We start from the raw sequence: 15,772 nt of genomic DNA, 5'->3' as shown, positions 1-15,772 counted from the left end.
TATTTTATATTGACATTTTTATTTATTATGTAAAAATATTTTTTAAATAAATTTTTTTAGAAAAATATAAGTTGTAATTTTTAAGAGAATATTTTTTAAAATTTTTAATATTTTTATTTTTATTATTAAAAATTTATAAATATGTTAAAACATAAAAAATTTAACAATTTAATGATACGAAAACAAAATCCAATTATATTGTTAACTAAAATATGTAAAATTAATTAGGATATTAAAAGTTATAATTTTCATATCTGAATTAGTTATCATAATAAGTTTTGGTTATAGTAGAGTTGGATTTTAAAATTAGTTTTTCTCTTTTTTTTTTCTTTAAGATGTTATGACAATTTCTCAGTATTTCTAATAAATAGAAACTGTAAAAAAAAATCATCGCATATAAAGACAAAGAGAAGACCATTTTTATATGTATTATTACTTTTAAATTTAATGTGTCTATTAAATATTAGCATTAACGAATGAGATTAAATTATTAATAATTTATAAATAATTATAATTAGACCACAACAGAAATTTAAATTACAATAAACTTCCAACAAAATTTATATGTATTGCAAAATTATTTAAAAATTTAAAATTTTAAAATCTAAATTTATCTAAAATCAACACAAATTAAAATTTAATAAATAAAAAAAATTTAAATATCTTAAGAAACTAAAAATTTAATAAAATGAGACTACAAAAAGCAACACACTAACCAAACACCAACCCACCCCTAGTCATCTTTGACATGATTATCAACAACCAAAGAGCTCACCACCAATTCATTTCTTGGCATAGGCAAACGACTTATTTATAATTGCCACGACACTTGAGGCATGATTTCGGAACAGTCTGCCATTCCTTTCTAGCCAGATTGTCCAAATAACAGCAAAGAACCCAATGAACCATCTCTTCCTTTCATCCTTCTGTACTGATAAATTCGTCCAGCTTTCAAAGTGTTACTTTAGCGTACCTGGAATGCTCCACTCCCTTCCAAAGGCGAGCAGCGAAGCATACCACACCTGCCAAGTGATCTTGCATCCAAGAAACAAGTGAAAAGCAGTTTTCACAGACTTACAACAGAACACACACAAATTGTCATGCTGATCAATAACACGTAGTCTACACATTATATCCTTAGTATTTACCCTGCCAATCAACACAAACCAAGAAAAAAGCTCAATCCTCGGTGGGACCAGCCCTTTCCAAACAGCACAGGTGAAACTATAGCTTGTGATTTTTTCCGGTAGGACTTCCGCTTGCAACATCTGTACAAAGAAATTAGTTGAATAAACACCGTTTTTATCATATTTTCATACCACTCTATCCTCTCTCTCAGTTGTGAGCTTGACTGGTCTTAATATCTCATGAAGCTGGTTAACTAAATCCAGCTCCCATTGGAACAACTCTCTCCTCTACTGAAAACTCCAAATCCACTCTAACACATCCCAAAACCCACAAGCCGCTATCACAGATCCGTTAAGGTTTGAAATCAAGAAGAGCCTAGGAAACAAATCTTTCAACACCCCGTTAGGTAGCCAGCTATCCTCCTAGAATCATATTGTTCTACCATTCCCGAGGTCCATAGACAACCATCTGATCATCTTTTCTCTTACCTGCGGCTCGCTGATTTGTAGCTGACAGATATCCTTCCATGGACCCCCTCTTGAAGGTACAGGCTGTCCTCGCAGCATCACCAAACTATTCATGTTATTACGTGAGCAAATCACTTTCTTCCATAAGGGACAGTCTTCCTTTGAAAACCTCCACCACCACTTGAATAGCAATGCCATATTGCGAATTACTGCATCACCAACTCCCAAGCCACCCGCCTTCTTCGGAGCCATTACTACTTTTCATTTCACGAGGGGTATCCCGTTCCTCCCATCCTCTGTACTCCACAAGAACCATCTTTGTAGGAAAATCAACTTCTCAGCCACTGTCTTCGGCATCTTATATAAGCTGAGATAGTAAACATGCAGGCTATTAAGAACAGACTTAATGAGTACCAGCTTACCCGCTTTGTTGAAGGTCTTTGCTTTCCACAAACTCAGTTTTTCTTCTACCTTATCAATCACTGGTTTCCATGTCCTAACAAGTCTTGGATTTGCTCCCAAGAAAATGTCCAGATATTTGACTGGCAATGCTGCCTCCTTACAGCTCAGTAAGTGACACATCCGACGGACCCAACTTCTATCACAATTGATCGGAATAATACTGGACTTCTCAAAATTGATACTCAGTCCAGACATCAGTTCAAAACATCGGAGCAGCCGCTTATAATTCCTTATCGTCCCCTCTTCAGTCGGGTAAAAAAGTATAGTATCATCCGCAAACTGCAAGTGTGACAACTCAATGTTATTCCGTCCAACTAGTAGCGGAGAGATACGTCTGTTCCTTACCGCCTCTCCAATCATCCGATGAAGCACATCCACTACTAATACAAATAGAAAGGGAGACAATGGGTCCTGTTGTCGCAAACCCCTCTCCATTTTGAAAGGCTTTGATGGTGATCCATTGACAAGTATCGATATAGATGTCGAGCATACGCATTCCTTGATCCACCCTCTTCATCTCTAGCCGAACCCCATCTTCTACAAAACTATATCCACAAAGCTCCACTTGACCCTATCATAGGCCTTTTGAAAATTCAGCTTTATTATCAATGAGCTCTTCTTACGTGACTTCAACCAATGCACAGTTTCACAGGCAATCAAAGCCCCATCATGTATTTTCCTGCCCTTCACAAAAGCGTTCTAAGTCTCTCCTACCAAACTCGCATTACCTGCCGCATCCTTCGAACTAACACCTTGGATATGATCTTATAGACACAACTTATCATACTAATCGGCCGGAGATCTTTTATTTCTCTGGCTCCAACAAACTTCGATGCTAATGCCACCCAGGTGACATTCGGATCGCTAGGCAATTTAGCAATCTGGACAAAGCCTATTACTTAAAGTCAGACACATTGATTTTACGAATCAAAATTAGCGAAATAAAAACAAAATTAAAAGAATAATTAGCTCATATATATATCTATTTTTTTTTTATTTTGTCTTATTTTATGTTAGCGACTTAAAATTCTCATACTCTCTCTCTCTCTCTCTCTCTCTCTCTCTCTCTCTCTCTCTCTCTCTCTGTACTGCTTTCTGTTTTGGTGCAGTGATCATAAAAGAGCGAACACATACACACCTTCTTTCACTCTCGTTCTCTCTATTTATTTTCACTCCTCCACCAAAAAGTTTCCTTTATTACCGTACTTGTGCTTTTCACTCACTCACTAGTCACTACACACAAACCACCATTGTCATCTTGCTTGAACTGAATCGTTCACAGAGTGAGTGTGGTGGTATATATAAAAGAACAGAAAAGAATGGCTACTAAGAAAGTTGAGAAGATGGCTTCAATTGATGCTCAGCTGAGGTTGCTGGCACCAAGCAAGGTCTCTGATGATGATAAGCTTGTTGAATACGATGCTTTGTTGTTGGATCGATTCCTTGACATTCTTCAGGATTTGCATGGACCTGATATCAGAGAAACCGTAATTTCCTAGCACCTCTTTTCCTAATTATTTATTTTATTTTCTTATTTTGATTTGAGGATTTGTTTTAAATTCAATGAGGTGAGACTGGTTACTTTTGAATTGTTCTTTTAGTGTTTAGAGGAATGTTTAAGACAACTTTTTTAGGAATTTATGTCATTACCCTTTTAGTTTTTCTTGTGGTTTATTGTTCACCAATATCTGCATTCAAATGAATTTCTAACTGATCTGACTTGAGTTGGATTGATTTTATCTCTTTGATTTAGGTATTTCTTACGAATTTTAGTTTTTCTGTTTTTTTGGGTCATTAAAAGATTCTAGCTTTGTTAAGTTTAGTTTTGTGTTCAGTTGTGATTGATGTAAAATTTGCTTGATTTAGCTCAACGCTGTGATTTTTTTTTCTTTTTTCTGTCTTGGAACATTGACATTTGACAAATTTTGATTCTTTGTGTCCTCAGATGAAAAGTTGTGTTGTTAGTGAAATATAGATTCGTGCTTTACTAAAATAAGATCAATTCCACTTGCTTATGGGCCTTCTAGAGTTAATTCTGGTTTTATTTTTGGTGTTTTTTGTTGCTTATTTGTTTCTGTTCTTCACTGCTTACAAGGAATTTGTATCTCATTGGTCTGAGTAATTTTTTATGAATCCTAGGTTCAAGACTGCTATGAGCTGTCAGCAGAGTACGAAGGGGAGAATGATCCTCACAAATTGGAGGAACTTGGGAACATGCTGACTGGTCTTGATGCTGGGGACTCTATTGTTGTGGCCAAATCATTTTCTCACATGCTTAATTTGGCTAACTTGGCAGAAGAAGTTCAAATCGCCTACCGAAGAAGGATCAAGCTGTTGAAGAAAGGCGATTTTGTGGATGAGAACTCTGCCATCACTGAGTCAGATTTAGAAGAGACCTTCAAGAGGCTTGTGAATCAAATGAATAAGACCCCTCAAGAAGTCTTTGATGCTTTGAAGAACCAGACTGTAGATTTGGTCCTAACTGCTCATCCAACTCAGTCTGTTCGTAGATCTTTGTTGCAAAAGCATGGCAGGTTTGTCCATTACTTAGAGGAAAAATTATGGTAGTCAATTAATTGTGCATCTACCATTAGCTGCATGAAAATTCATTGACGAACTATCCTGCACTTTTGGCATTTTTCAGATTTCCGTACTAATGCGTAATCTTATGTTGACGTTGATAATAATTGCCATTTTTTCATCAGGATAAGGAATTGTTTGACACAGTTGTATGCTAAAGACATAACACCAGATGACAGACAGGAACTTGATGAGGCTTTACAAAGAGAGGTGTGTAACTGCTGGTTATTGTTGATTCTATATTCTTATATTATGCCAGTAATGACAGCTGCATGGTTCTCCAAGTTGTTTTGCTACTTTATGTATAAAGTTGTATATAAGAACTTTGATTGAGGTTGATATTTTCCTGCAAAACATTTGCAGTATATTCATGCTGTTTAATAAAGATAGCCTAATGGTTTATTCAGTGATAAAATATTTTCATTGGTCGAGTAATCTGAGTTTATCCACAGTGTAACCTTGTTCATATGGATGGCATTACACAAATTCTATAAATCTATGCTAGTGTTGAACTAAGGTTTGCTGAGTTTTTGTAATTTATGTGCACTTAGTATGCGATATAACCCCTTGAGTTTTTCATGACCAATTGGTATATCTTGTTTCATAGTTGGCCTAACCTTTCTGTAAGAACTCAAGAAAGTTTTTATGTGAATGGCTTTTATCACTGCCATGAATTGGTAATTAGAATTGTATATGTGAATCAGTATAGTTCAGCCCTAGTGACTGATCTCTCATGCAGATTCAAGCTGCATTTCGTACGGATGAAATTCGAAGGACCCCTCCTACACCACAAGATGAAATGAGGGCCGGAATGAGCTACTTCCATGAGACGATCTGGAAAGGTATACCAAAATTTTTGCGCCGAGTTGACACTGCTCTGAAGAACATTGGTATAAATGAACGTGTCCCATATAGTGCTCCGGTTATTCAGTTCTCTTCTTGGATGGGAGGAGATCGTGACGGTATGTTTCTTTTCCCCTAAGCAATTAATACATGGATATGTTTTTCAAAAAGAAGGTTTATCTTTGCTAAACTTCCTGTGCCTGTCTTTGTTCACCAAATTCTTCATGTATATTTGACCCGAAATCCTTCATTCCTCATATTTTCTTTATCCATTTCGTCATCCATCCTGTGTCATCTTCAGTTTTGGGCACTGCCTTGGGCCTTGGAGGCATCGGTTGCAATACAAAATGACTTTGTCTTACAATATGTCTGATGTGCTTTGCAGGAAACCCGAGGGTAACTCCTGAAGTTACAAGGGATGTATGTTTGCTGGCTAGAATGATGGCTGCTAATTTGTACTTTTCTCAGATTGAGGATCTCATGTTTGAGGTATCAAATATTGCAGGTCTTTATTCATGATTTATTTTACGTTATCATTTATAGCACTGTTCTTACCTTTTATTTTTGTTTGCTCCTGGCAGTTGTCAATGTGGCGCTGCAGTGATGAGCTTCGTGTTCACGTCGATGAACTCCTTAGGTCCTCAAAGAGTGATGCAAAACACTATATTGGTATGAAAAGTTGATATTATTTTGTTCTAAATATAAATTCTAAACTTTTAAGTTCTTTTAAGATAAATAATTTCAAAATTGAGCACTTTAAACTTCTGAGCAAATATTCAGAGTTTGTCCTTTTGATCAGTAGGTTATATTAAATGATGTAATAAATTCTTCGTTACTGCAGAGTTCTGGAAACAAGTTCCTCCAAATGAGCCCTATCGTGTTATTCTTGGTGATGTGAGGGACAAACTATATAATACACGTGAGCATGCCAGGCAGTTATTAGCCAATGGGACCTCTGAAATCCCTGAAGAGACAACCTTCACGAATGTTGAACAGGTATCATCCTCCATTCAGTAGTTAGTGGAATAAGGTTGTTGTTGCCCAGAGAATAATATCAATATAGTGATATTTATATAATGTATTTTAAACTCTTTGTCCTTCATTGTTTTCTTGTAGTTTCTGGAGCCTCTTGAGCTATGTTATAGGTCACTATGTGCATGTGGTGACCAACCAATAGCAGATGGAAGCCTTCTTGATTTCTTGCGGCAAGTTTCCACCTTTGGACTTTCACTTGTAAGACTCGACATCCGTCAAGAATCGGACAGGCACACTGATGTTATGGATGCTATTACAAACCACTTGGAGCTCGGATCTTATCGAGAATGGTCCGAGGAACGCAGGCAGCAATGGCTATTGTCCGAGCTCAGTGGAAGGCGCCCTCTCTATGGGCCTGATCTTCCGAAAACAGAAGAAATTACAGATGTGTTGGAAACCTTCCGTGTCATTGCGGAACTTCCTTCCGATAGCTTTGGTGCCTATATCATCTCAATGGCAACAGCTGCATCTGATGTGCTTGCTGTAGAGCTTTTACAACGTGAATGTCATGTGAAGCAGCCACTAAGAGTTGTCCCATTGTTTGAAAAGCTTGCTGATCTCGAGGCTGCTCCTTCTGCATTAGCCTGCCTATTCTCTATAGATTGGTATAGAAACCGTATTGATGGTAAACAGGAAGTTATGATTGGGTACTCTGACTCCGGGAAAGACGCTGGCCGTCTATCTGCAGCATGGGCGCTTTACAAGGCTCAAGAAGAGCTCATAAAAGTTGCTAAGGAGTTTGGTGTTAAGCTTACCATGTTCCATGGCAGAGGAGGGACTGTGGGAAGAGGAGGAGGTCCCACTCATCTGGCTATACTATCTCAGCCACCAGACACTATCCACGGCTCGCTTAGAGTAACAATTCAAGGTGAAGTTATTGAACAGTCATTTGGAGAAGAGCACTTGTGCTTCAGAACACTTCAGCGTTTCACTGCTGCTACACTGGAGCACGGAATGCATTCTCCTGTGTCGCCAAAGCCAGAATGGCGTGCTCTCATGGATGAGATGGCTGTCATTGCTACAAAGGAGTACCGCTCTGTTGTCTTCCAGGAACCACGTTTTGTTGAATACTTCCGATGTGTAAGTAGTTTTCTATGCTAATCTTACTTATGATCAATTTTTAAACTTGATATGAGAACTGGTAAGTTGCACTTGAAAATCTAGTGAATAGTAATTAAGTATGGTATGCTTAAATGTTAAATTAACATGACACCTGACAAATACTTTTAACATTTTTGACATTCAAGTTTTTGTTAATAATGTTTATAGTGCTTACTTTTATAAAAGAAAAAATGTTTACGAATGCTTATTAATATATCTATTTCTTTGTAAATTTTGTGAATAATTTATTTGTTTAAAAGTCTCTGGTTTGATTGGAATATGAATATCTGATTATTTAAGTAAAACTATCTTTTGTTATTCCACAACAGTCACAAAATTAATGATGTTGCAGATTCCTTATGTACCTTTTTTTAACTTCTGAAAATTGTGAACTACAGGCAACTCCCGAGTTGGAGTATGGAAGAATGAACATCGGCAGTCGTCCATCAAAACGAAAGCCAAGTGGAGGAATAGAATCTCTCCGTGCTATACCATGGATCTTTGCATGGACTCAGACAAGGTTTCACTTGCCTGTATGGCTTGGCTTTGGGAAGGCATTTAAGCATGTAATTGAGAAGGATCCAAAGAATCTCCAAATGCTTCGCGATATGTATAACCAATGGCCTTTCTTTAGGGTCACCCTTGACTTAGTTGAAATGGTGTTTGCAAAGGGAGACCCTGGGATTGCAGCTCTATATGACAAACTCCTAGTGTCAGAAGAACTATGGCTGTTTGGTGAGCGTTTAAAGTCTAAATATGAAGAAACCAAGAGCCTTCTCCTCCAGGTAGTCTATGACTTCTGCTTAATAATTTGACTGCTTGGGTTCTTTTAATGCTTTATCTTAAGATCATGGGTTCAAGCTGTAGAGCAGCCAACTGATATGTAATTATCACGTTCGGTTGTCTACATTACACCTTTTGAGTGTGACCCTTCTCTAAACTCTGCATTAACGAGGGATATTTTTGCACTGGGTTGCCCTTCTCACTCTGTTATAGATGACACGTCATATATGTAATTGTAGAACATTATTCTTGTACTTTTTATTAGTAGTTTAAATATTAGAAGTTTGTTTAGTTAAGGGGTAAAATTCGGGTGGAAATTTTCATGGATGAGTTTCATGTAATGTAAATTTCCACCTGAATCTTAATCCCCACCAGACGGACATAAGAACCTCGAAACTTGATCTGATGTAGAAGATTCAAGATAGGTTCCCCTGTTGGAATACACACTCTCCATCATTCTAGTTTCATCGTGCTTCTGGAACAGTGAAAATGAAAATGAATTTATATATCTATTTATTCATCTTATTGTCCCTACAGTATTGATAATTTTTGCTACAAACTCTTTGTAGGTTGCTGGGCACAAAGATCTCCTTGAAGGAGACCCTTACCTAAAGCAAAGACTTCGGATTCGTGATTCTTACATCACAACTCTCAACGTCTTGCAAGCCTACACTCTGAAGCGAATCCGCGACCCTGACTACCATGTGAACTTGAAGCCTCACCTGTGCAAGGATTACACTGAATCTAGCAAGCCGGCGGCAGAGCTTGTTAAACTCAACCCGAAAAGCGAGTATGCCCCTGGTTTGGAGGATACCCTCATCCTGACAATGAAGGGTATAGCTGCTGGCATGCAAAACACTGGTTAAGCTTCCACGGCTGTGTTGCTCTGTTTATTATTATTGTTAGTGTTGATAACATTGTGATATTGCCATGTTGGGTACTTGTAACACATGTTGTCTTACTAGAGATGTGAACCTGCATCAAAATAACTTTCTTTATATATGTTATCATGAAATAAAATTATGTTTTTAGCCCGAGCCAGCAAGGGTTTTATGCTGACTTTCTATTTGAATTTAGATCCTTTGAAGTGATAAAGTAAGGAATTTAATCCTAAACCAATCATATGTGGATATATTATCTTAATTTTAAGAGTGATTACTTTAATATTTTAGGCCATAACTCCCAATGCTTCCAGCACACAGCACTGATCACCCATAAACTTCCAAGAAAGTCAAGGTCGGGAATGGTAAAATTAAGTTGAACAATTAAGGAGGACAAAGTTGTCACTTAAATTTTGAGCGTAACAACTCCGGAGCACTTGCCATTTTGTATTGTATACATACATTTTATAGTTAAATACTATTCAACATTTATCAAGAATTCAATTTGTGAATTGTGATTCGATAACCATGAATACTTCTCTATTCCCTATCCCTCCGTGGAGGATCTATTTGCTCATCATAAAGCAATCGCGTTTGAACTGGGGTGAAGGAGATGAATTGCTTAAATAAAACTTCACTTCCCTTTTAATTCTAGTATACACAAAGAGCCTTTGTTTCTTTACTCAACTAAATCAGAAAAACAATAAATTTACATTTACAACTTAAAAGTACAAACTGTTTGCCCTTTGTCGCAGAAACTATTGCCTGTAGGTTCCGAACAGAGTCAGAGAATATAGATGTGTAAGATGAAATTCATGATAACCAAGTCAACAAGTACATGAAGAAATCTCAATGGCTTGACTGCAATCTTAGAGGGGAAGAGACATAGGTGAAAACCATACAAACACCAGATATAATATCACCACTGTAAGGGTTCGCAACTACTTTAACAATCAACAAAATTTTATTTTTGTTCAATGCCACAACAGAAGATATTAAAATTTACATGACTTCAAGCATAGCAAAGCAACAAGAAAACCAAGATCATGCTGATCCTTTTAACTGAGACCAGCCAATAGATCTGCATCTTCACAAAAATGTTACTCTTAATATGATCTTTCAATATCGGGCTAGAAAGCAAACTCTAGATTATACTAAAAATAAGTATGCTTGTAGTATTGTTTCAATCTCTGATAATTCATGGAGCTCTAAAGTCTTGGATCAGAAAACATTATATTCTCCTTGCTTACATAAGTTAGAAAGAATGAATAAATGGAAGGGAGTTAAAGTGACCAAAAACAGTATACCAGTTGCAGCCTAGACAGCTCTATCTCATTCATTTTTCTTGCAGCATGTTGGTGCTAAATTCAATCGTACTCTCGTGCTTTGAGCCGCTTTGAACAATGATATAGTATACAGGGTACTAGATTATTATAATTATAATTATAATTTATAAAATATCAACTCTTATTCTTTTCACCATATAGGCCTAGAGAAAAGTATATGTATATATACGTAGAAATATTGTAACTTTTTAATACAAGAGATATAGAGATCATGGAAAAAGAAACAGAAAAGACAAATATCTTACACAGCTTTTTCCTTGGTTTGCAGGTATAGAGTATTGTTACTTCCTTGATTTGCAGGTGTAAAGTATGGTTACCAAGAGTTGAGAGATCTTTGCTCAAATCAACTTAACTACAGTTCACAATCAATATAAAGGAAGAACAAAAAAGAAGAAAATAATGCACAAAGAACTGAAAATCACAATGAAATCTGGAAGTATCCATCTAATGATTTCTTTTCAGTATTGGAATGGAATGAGAGTCTGAAAAGTTACAAGTTCCTAATCAAATGAAACTAAAGTACTTAAAACAAAATGAGCTACAACACTAGTTGAATACTAGAACGAGTAAATCACTTTGGGAGACGGAGAAGGGGAACAAATTGCAGATATTGCAATATGTAATATAACAATTCACAATTGCCTATTGCGATCAATTACCATCAGTTGCCTACTCACTGTTCTGCAATTCAAGCAAAGCTACAAAATGAACTCAGCAGAGTATCGATCAACTGATCTTTTCGCTGAGTCAATGAGAGATAGCAGCAGGAACCTCAATCTATCTTTACGGATGAGAACAAGTAATGCACGAAGTAGAATGATGTAAGGAAGCCAACTGTCCCAGTGGCCAACATGATTGCCACTGCCATGAGTAGCGAATAGCCAAGGTAAAGTGTAGCTGAGACTGGCCCGCTCAAACTCTGAAGGTCAAAAACCAAATAGTTAATTGAATACAAGAAGACATACAGCGAAACAGAACCTGAGGCAAAGAATGCCTTCCACCACCACTGCCAATCTTCCACACAAAGGTGCATATAGGTGAGGACAACAGATACTTCCGCACAAACAATAATCAGCAGCAGTAGAACAACGAGCAGGAAACCAAATACATAATAGAACCTCCCAAGCCAAATACTGGAAAGGATGAAGAAAAGCTCAATAAAGAGGGTTCCAAATGGAAGAGTTCCGGCACCGAGAACAAGAAGCCAAGATGGATATTTACGGGCAGGAATTTCCCTAGGAATTTGATTAGTCCGCACAGGATATTCAATTGCCTCTGCTCTTGTCCCCATAAATCCTCCAATCATGGTAAGTGGTACCGAAATACAGAACCAAAGGAAGAAGAGCTCAAAATACAAGGAAATGGGAATCGCACCAGTACTGCTGCTGCCCCACAGAATAAAATTCAGTACTGTAAGAATAATGAAAGCGATTCCAGGAAAGAAACAAGCTGCGGACCAGGAAATTGATCTCCAACCTTCCGTGGTTCCCTTGATGGTGCTCCAGAGTCGTACGCTAACATAACCGGCAGCAATCCCAAGGATAAGAAATAAGAGTATCATTCCTGTTAGTAACATACCACGGGAGGCTGGTGACATAAAACCAAGGGCTGCAAAAACAATGGTAACGCCACCCATCCCAAGAATTTGAACTCCATCTCCAACCATCACACACAGAAGCTTTGAGCAATTAGGCTCCCTGAAAACATCTCCCACAACAAGTTTCCATCCCGAGAGCTCCTCATTCATTTGAGCTTGTGCCTCTTTATCCAGTTCCTCATACCTTGTCAGGTCCCTTCGCACAGTCCTCAAGAAAATAACAAAGACAATACCAGCAAGGAAAAAGATGACCATAAGTGAGTTCATGATTGAGAACCAATGAACTTTGGAACCTTCCATCTTCAAATAAGCATCCCAACGCGATGGCCATTTTATATCACTTTTCACAAATTCAACCTCATATGTGAATGATATCCTTTCTTGCTCTTTTATTACTTGATACTTGTCAAGTTCACTTGGGCAGCTTATAGAAGTGATATTATCATACATGTGGAGCGACGTCATGACTTCAGGATCATATTTAACACTGCAAGGGGAAACCTGAAAGCCAACTATTTGATATCCAGATGCTTTACTCTTGTCGGATTCAGAAATAACACCCAAACCTTCCTCCCCAGTCCCTATAATCTCAGCATTGCTTCCTTCATATTCATGAACCAAAATTGTAAACTTCAGGTGGTTGATGATGTAGTCATCATTGCTACCAGGGGGTGTATATCCAACGGGGAACCCTGTCCACTGGATTTTAACCCCATTTTGAACAGCAAATCGCATAACTGGGAGGTTATCAAGGATCATATTCACTTGGTACAGATCCCGCGTTCTTTGTTTGAGCAGCTTCACCTCATGCTCATTCAGCGGGGTTGTTGTACAGAGATAGATTGACTCATTAACATTCATCTGGAACCGATAGGGTGAGTTATCAATCTGATCCCCCATAAGGAGCTCTCCGAGATTCTCCGCACTCTTTTTTATGCCACCAAGCGGCTTGCAGTATGGAAGGCTGTAATAGCTGAATGGAAGCTCGGTTTCAATAGAGGTCAATGAATTCACCTTGGCATATATATTATCTCCATTTACATACGTATGCATGTAACTTCCAGGCAGATAGAAACCATTGCAAAGTTGAGCAGCAAAGACAATGATGGAAATAAAAACCCAGTACATCAATGGCTTTGTTACCAACTCCATTCCCTTCACTTTTTTTATGAGTCTACGCTAACTCGAACAATAATGCATCCAGATTCTTATCTACAAGAAAAAAAGAAAAGCATAGCAATTTCAACAGAAGCGTACCAAAAGCAATTAAAAGTCCATATACGTATACATACTCATACAAATCATCAACGGTTTGAAAATTAAAATCAGATCAATTAAGAAAAACCAAGAAGGAGATCTCAATTCCTTAAAAAATAAATAAATAAAAGGGGGAAACTACGAATTCTACATCATCCCATAACAAAATCAAACCCAACGAGGAAATGAATAACGTTCACTAAAGAATGGAAACAGTAGCATAAATTGCAAGTTAAAAATCAAAATATTAAAAGAAAACTACTTAGCACAGATACACACAACAAGTGAATTCGAATCAAATCGAAATGAAAGGACGACTGCTACATGAATCCGAAATTCCTCGAAAAGAAAGACCGAATAATGAGCTCCAACGCCAACATCAGAGAAATCAAGAGTAAATGGAAATGGAAAAAAAGAAAAAGAAAAAGAAAACAAATGGAAGAGTATAAGATGAGATCTACATATGGCGTCGTTTCATGGTTGAAAGAGGTGCATAGCTAGGAAGAGAGGAAAACCTACCCTGGAATTTGGTAATGGAAAGAGGGAGAGAGATCTGAACTCAACGCACCAGATGGTTTCCGGCGGTAGGAATGAAGCAGAAGCAAATTATTCGATATTTGGGTTATGTTGGATCCGCGGATTGGATCGTCCTCAGTCCTCACCACAAAAGAACAGTAGCACTCACCGGCTAACAACATATATATATGGAATTGGAATTTGGAAGTTAAAAGTAAAAAATAAATGGTTTTTGAAATGAATTTAATTTTGAAAAGTGTAAAACAGTTTTATAGTATATTTAATCGTCTAACACCACATTAATAAAATATTAATTGCGTAATAATCATACAAAAAAAATTATAAAATATTTTATATTGTGAACATATTAAAATTAAACAGAGACTCACATAATATAATTATCATTTAATAGTTATTAATTATCACTTGAGTAAATTATCAATTTTCTCCTCGAATTATCATAATGCTGACAAAAATAATCTCTACTTTTATTAATGACAAATATACACCTAAAAAATTGAAAAATACTACAAAATATTCGATCGAAATAAAAATGTATCAAAGCAACTACAACAACAATAATAAACAGCATCTCAGTCACTCCTTCCCTCCCCCAAACCTCCTAGAAGCCGCTGCAAGCTGCACAACAACATATCTCAATCACCCCGAAATTGCAACAACGACAATATCATCTTCCTAGCTGAAGTTTCTACAACAACATCTTCCTCACTATTTCTCTCCTCAAATACGATGTCGCCTCTTCTTCTAAAATTTCTCTCCCTCAAGTACGACAATGGTCTTGTTCTTTGCTAGTGTCATCTTGCTCATCCACTTCTCCTCCTTCGATTCTTCTCTCTCGCCACCTTTCTTTTTCTCTCTCCTCAACAACGACGCTTGCGGTGATGCTGCCCTCTCCTCCCGTCCTCACTCACTCTCCAAAACAACTACAACAATAATAAGCAACATCTCAGTGACTCCTTCCCTCCTCCAAATCCCCTAAAATAGACCTTACACCTCACCCTCTTCATATTAGCCACAGCAATAATCAACCATAATCAGTAATAATCATCTATAATCAGAAATTTCACAATTTTTTATTGTGCTTTTTTTAATATTCTAATAAAAATAGAATCCAAACAGAAAGAATGACAGAGAGGAGCTAGAGAGAGAGGGATTGTCTGCTGCTAGCTTACTATAAGAGAGAGAAGTAAGGCACTGCAAGACAGGTTTCTAACAACGATGGAGGGGTGGCGAGCAAGCAGTGACGACGATGGCAAATCTGAGAGGAAAGATCGAGAGATCTGCTACGAGAGTGAAGAAGGTAAGGAACTGGGAGATTTCTGACAACGACGGAGGGGCGGCGAGCAAGCAGTGACAACGATGGCTAATCTGAGAGGAAAGATCGAGAGATCTGCTACGAGAGTGAAGAGGGTAAGGAACAACTATTTCGTGTGTTAGAGAAGTGAAAGTGAGAAAGGAGAAGAAAAAAGGAGCGGGGAGTGGGGTGTGAGAGTCCGAGACAGAGAAGATCGGAACGCAACAGCCATAGATTCAGAGTGAGAGTAAAGAAGGTGAAGCCTAAGCTCTTTCTGGGAGGTTTGGAGGAGGGATGGAGGGAGAATGAAGGAGAAGCAGAAGAAGGCTGTAACAAAATCCGTTTGACAGCTCATCCAACTCTGTTAATGGAATAGATTTTTATTTATGGGCGAATATTTTTGTAGTGTTCTTCAATTTTGTAGGTGTATTTTTGTCATTAATAAAAGTGGAGATTATTTT

General features: G+C 37.4%; 3 protein-coding genes across 4 annotated transcripts; 1 reads left to right on the top strand and 2 right to left on the bottom strand.

Moving 5' to 3' along the window:
• Nucleotides 1-1,856: 1,856 nt before the first annotated feature.
• Nucleotides 1,857-2,492, bottom strand: LOC107478175 (uncharacterized). Its single transcript, XM_016098321.1, has one exon. It carries the CDS (start codon nt 2,490-2,492, stop codon nt 1,857-1,859), a length of 636 nt encoding a protein of 211 aa, XP_015953807.1.
• A 624-nt stretch (nt 2,493-3,116) lies between these two features.
• Nucleotides 3,117-9,440, top strand: LOC107478041 (phosphoenolpyruvate carboxylase). Its single transcript, XM_016098163.3, has 10 exons — nt 3,117-3,544; nt 4,197-4,591; nt 4,763-4,847; nt 5,377-5,599; nt 5,866-5,969; nt 6,062-6,149; nt 6,322-6,476; nt 6,597-7,595; nt 8,015-8,401; nt 8,969-9,440. The coding sequence occupies exons 1-10, from the start codon at nt 3,377-3,379 to the stop codon at nt 9,263-9,265; spliced, it is 2,901 nt and encodes a 966-aa protein (XP_015953649.1). The 5' UTR covers nt 3,117-3,376; the 3' UTR covers nt 9,266-9,440.
• A 1,604-nt stretch (nt 9,441-11,044) lies between these two features.
• LOC107478042 (transmembrane 9 superfamily member 12) lies at nt 11,045-14,163 on the bottom strand. Of its 2 annotated transcripts, none has more exons than XM_016098164.3 (2): nt 14,000-14,163; nt 11,045-13,435 (listed from the first exon to the last, which is right to left on the bottom strand). In XM_016098164.3, exon 2 carries the CDS (start codon nt 13,373-13,375, stop codon nt 11,399-11,401), a length of 1,977 nt encoding a protein of 658 aa, XP_015953650.1. In that variant the 5' UTR covers nt 13,376-13,435; nt 14,000-14,163; the 3' UTR covers nt 11,045-11,398. The 2 variants fall into 2 exon arrangements, with proteins under 2 accessions (XP_015953650.1, XP_052114992.1); XM_052259032.1 differs by having other exon boundaries at nt 14,049-14,141.
• Nucleotides 14,164-15,772: the final 1,609 nt, after the last annotated feature.

Source organism: Arachis duranensis, chromosome 3 (assembly GCF_000817695.3).
Source record: "Arachis duranensis cultivar V14167 chromosome 3, aradu.V14167.gnm2.J7QH, whole genome shotgun sequence".
In the NCBI taxonomy this organism is placed as follows: domain Eukaryota; kingdom Viridiplantae; phylum Streptophyta; class Magnoliopsida; order Fabales; family Fabaceae; genus Arachis; species Arachis duranensis.
This window is presented reverse-complemented; position numbering and strand designations above follow the sequence as displayed.

Coding starts and splice junctions, on each gene's coding strand:
- LOC107478175 (XM_016098321.1), bottom strand. CDS start 2,492: ATGGAGAGGGGTTTGCGACAACAGGACCCATTGTCTCCCTTTCTATTT.
- LOC107478041 (XM_016098163.3), top strand. CDS start 3,377: ATGGCTACTAAGAAAGTTGAGAAGATGGCTTCAATTGATGCTCAGCTG. Junction 4,592..4,762: donor TTGTTGCAAAAGCATGGCAG/GTTTGTCCATTA, acceptor TTTTTTCATCAG/GATAAGGAATTGTTTGACAC. Junction 5,600..5,865: donor GATGGGAGGAGATCGTGACG/GTATGTTTCTTT, acceptor TGTGCTTTGCAG/GAAACCCGAGGGTAACTCCT.
- LOC107478042 (XM_016098164.3), bottom strand. CDS start 13,375: ATGGAGTTGGTAACAAAGCCATTGATGTACTGGGTTTTTATTTCCATC.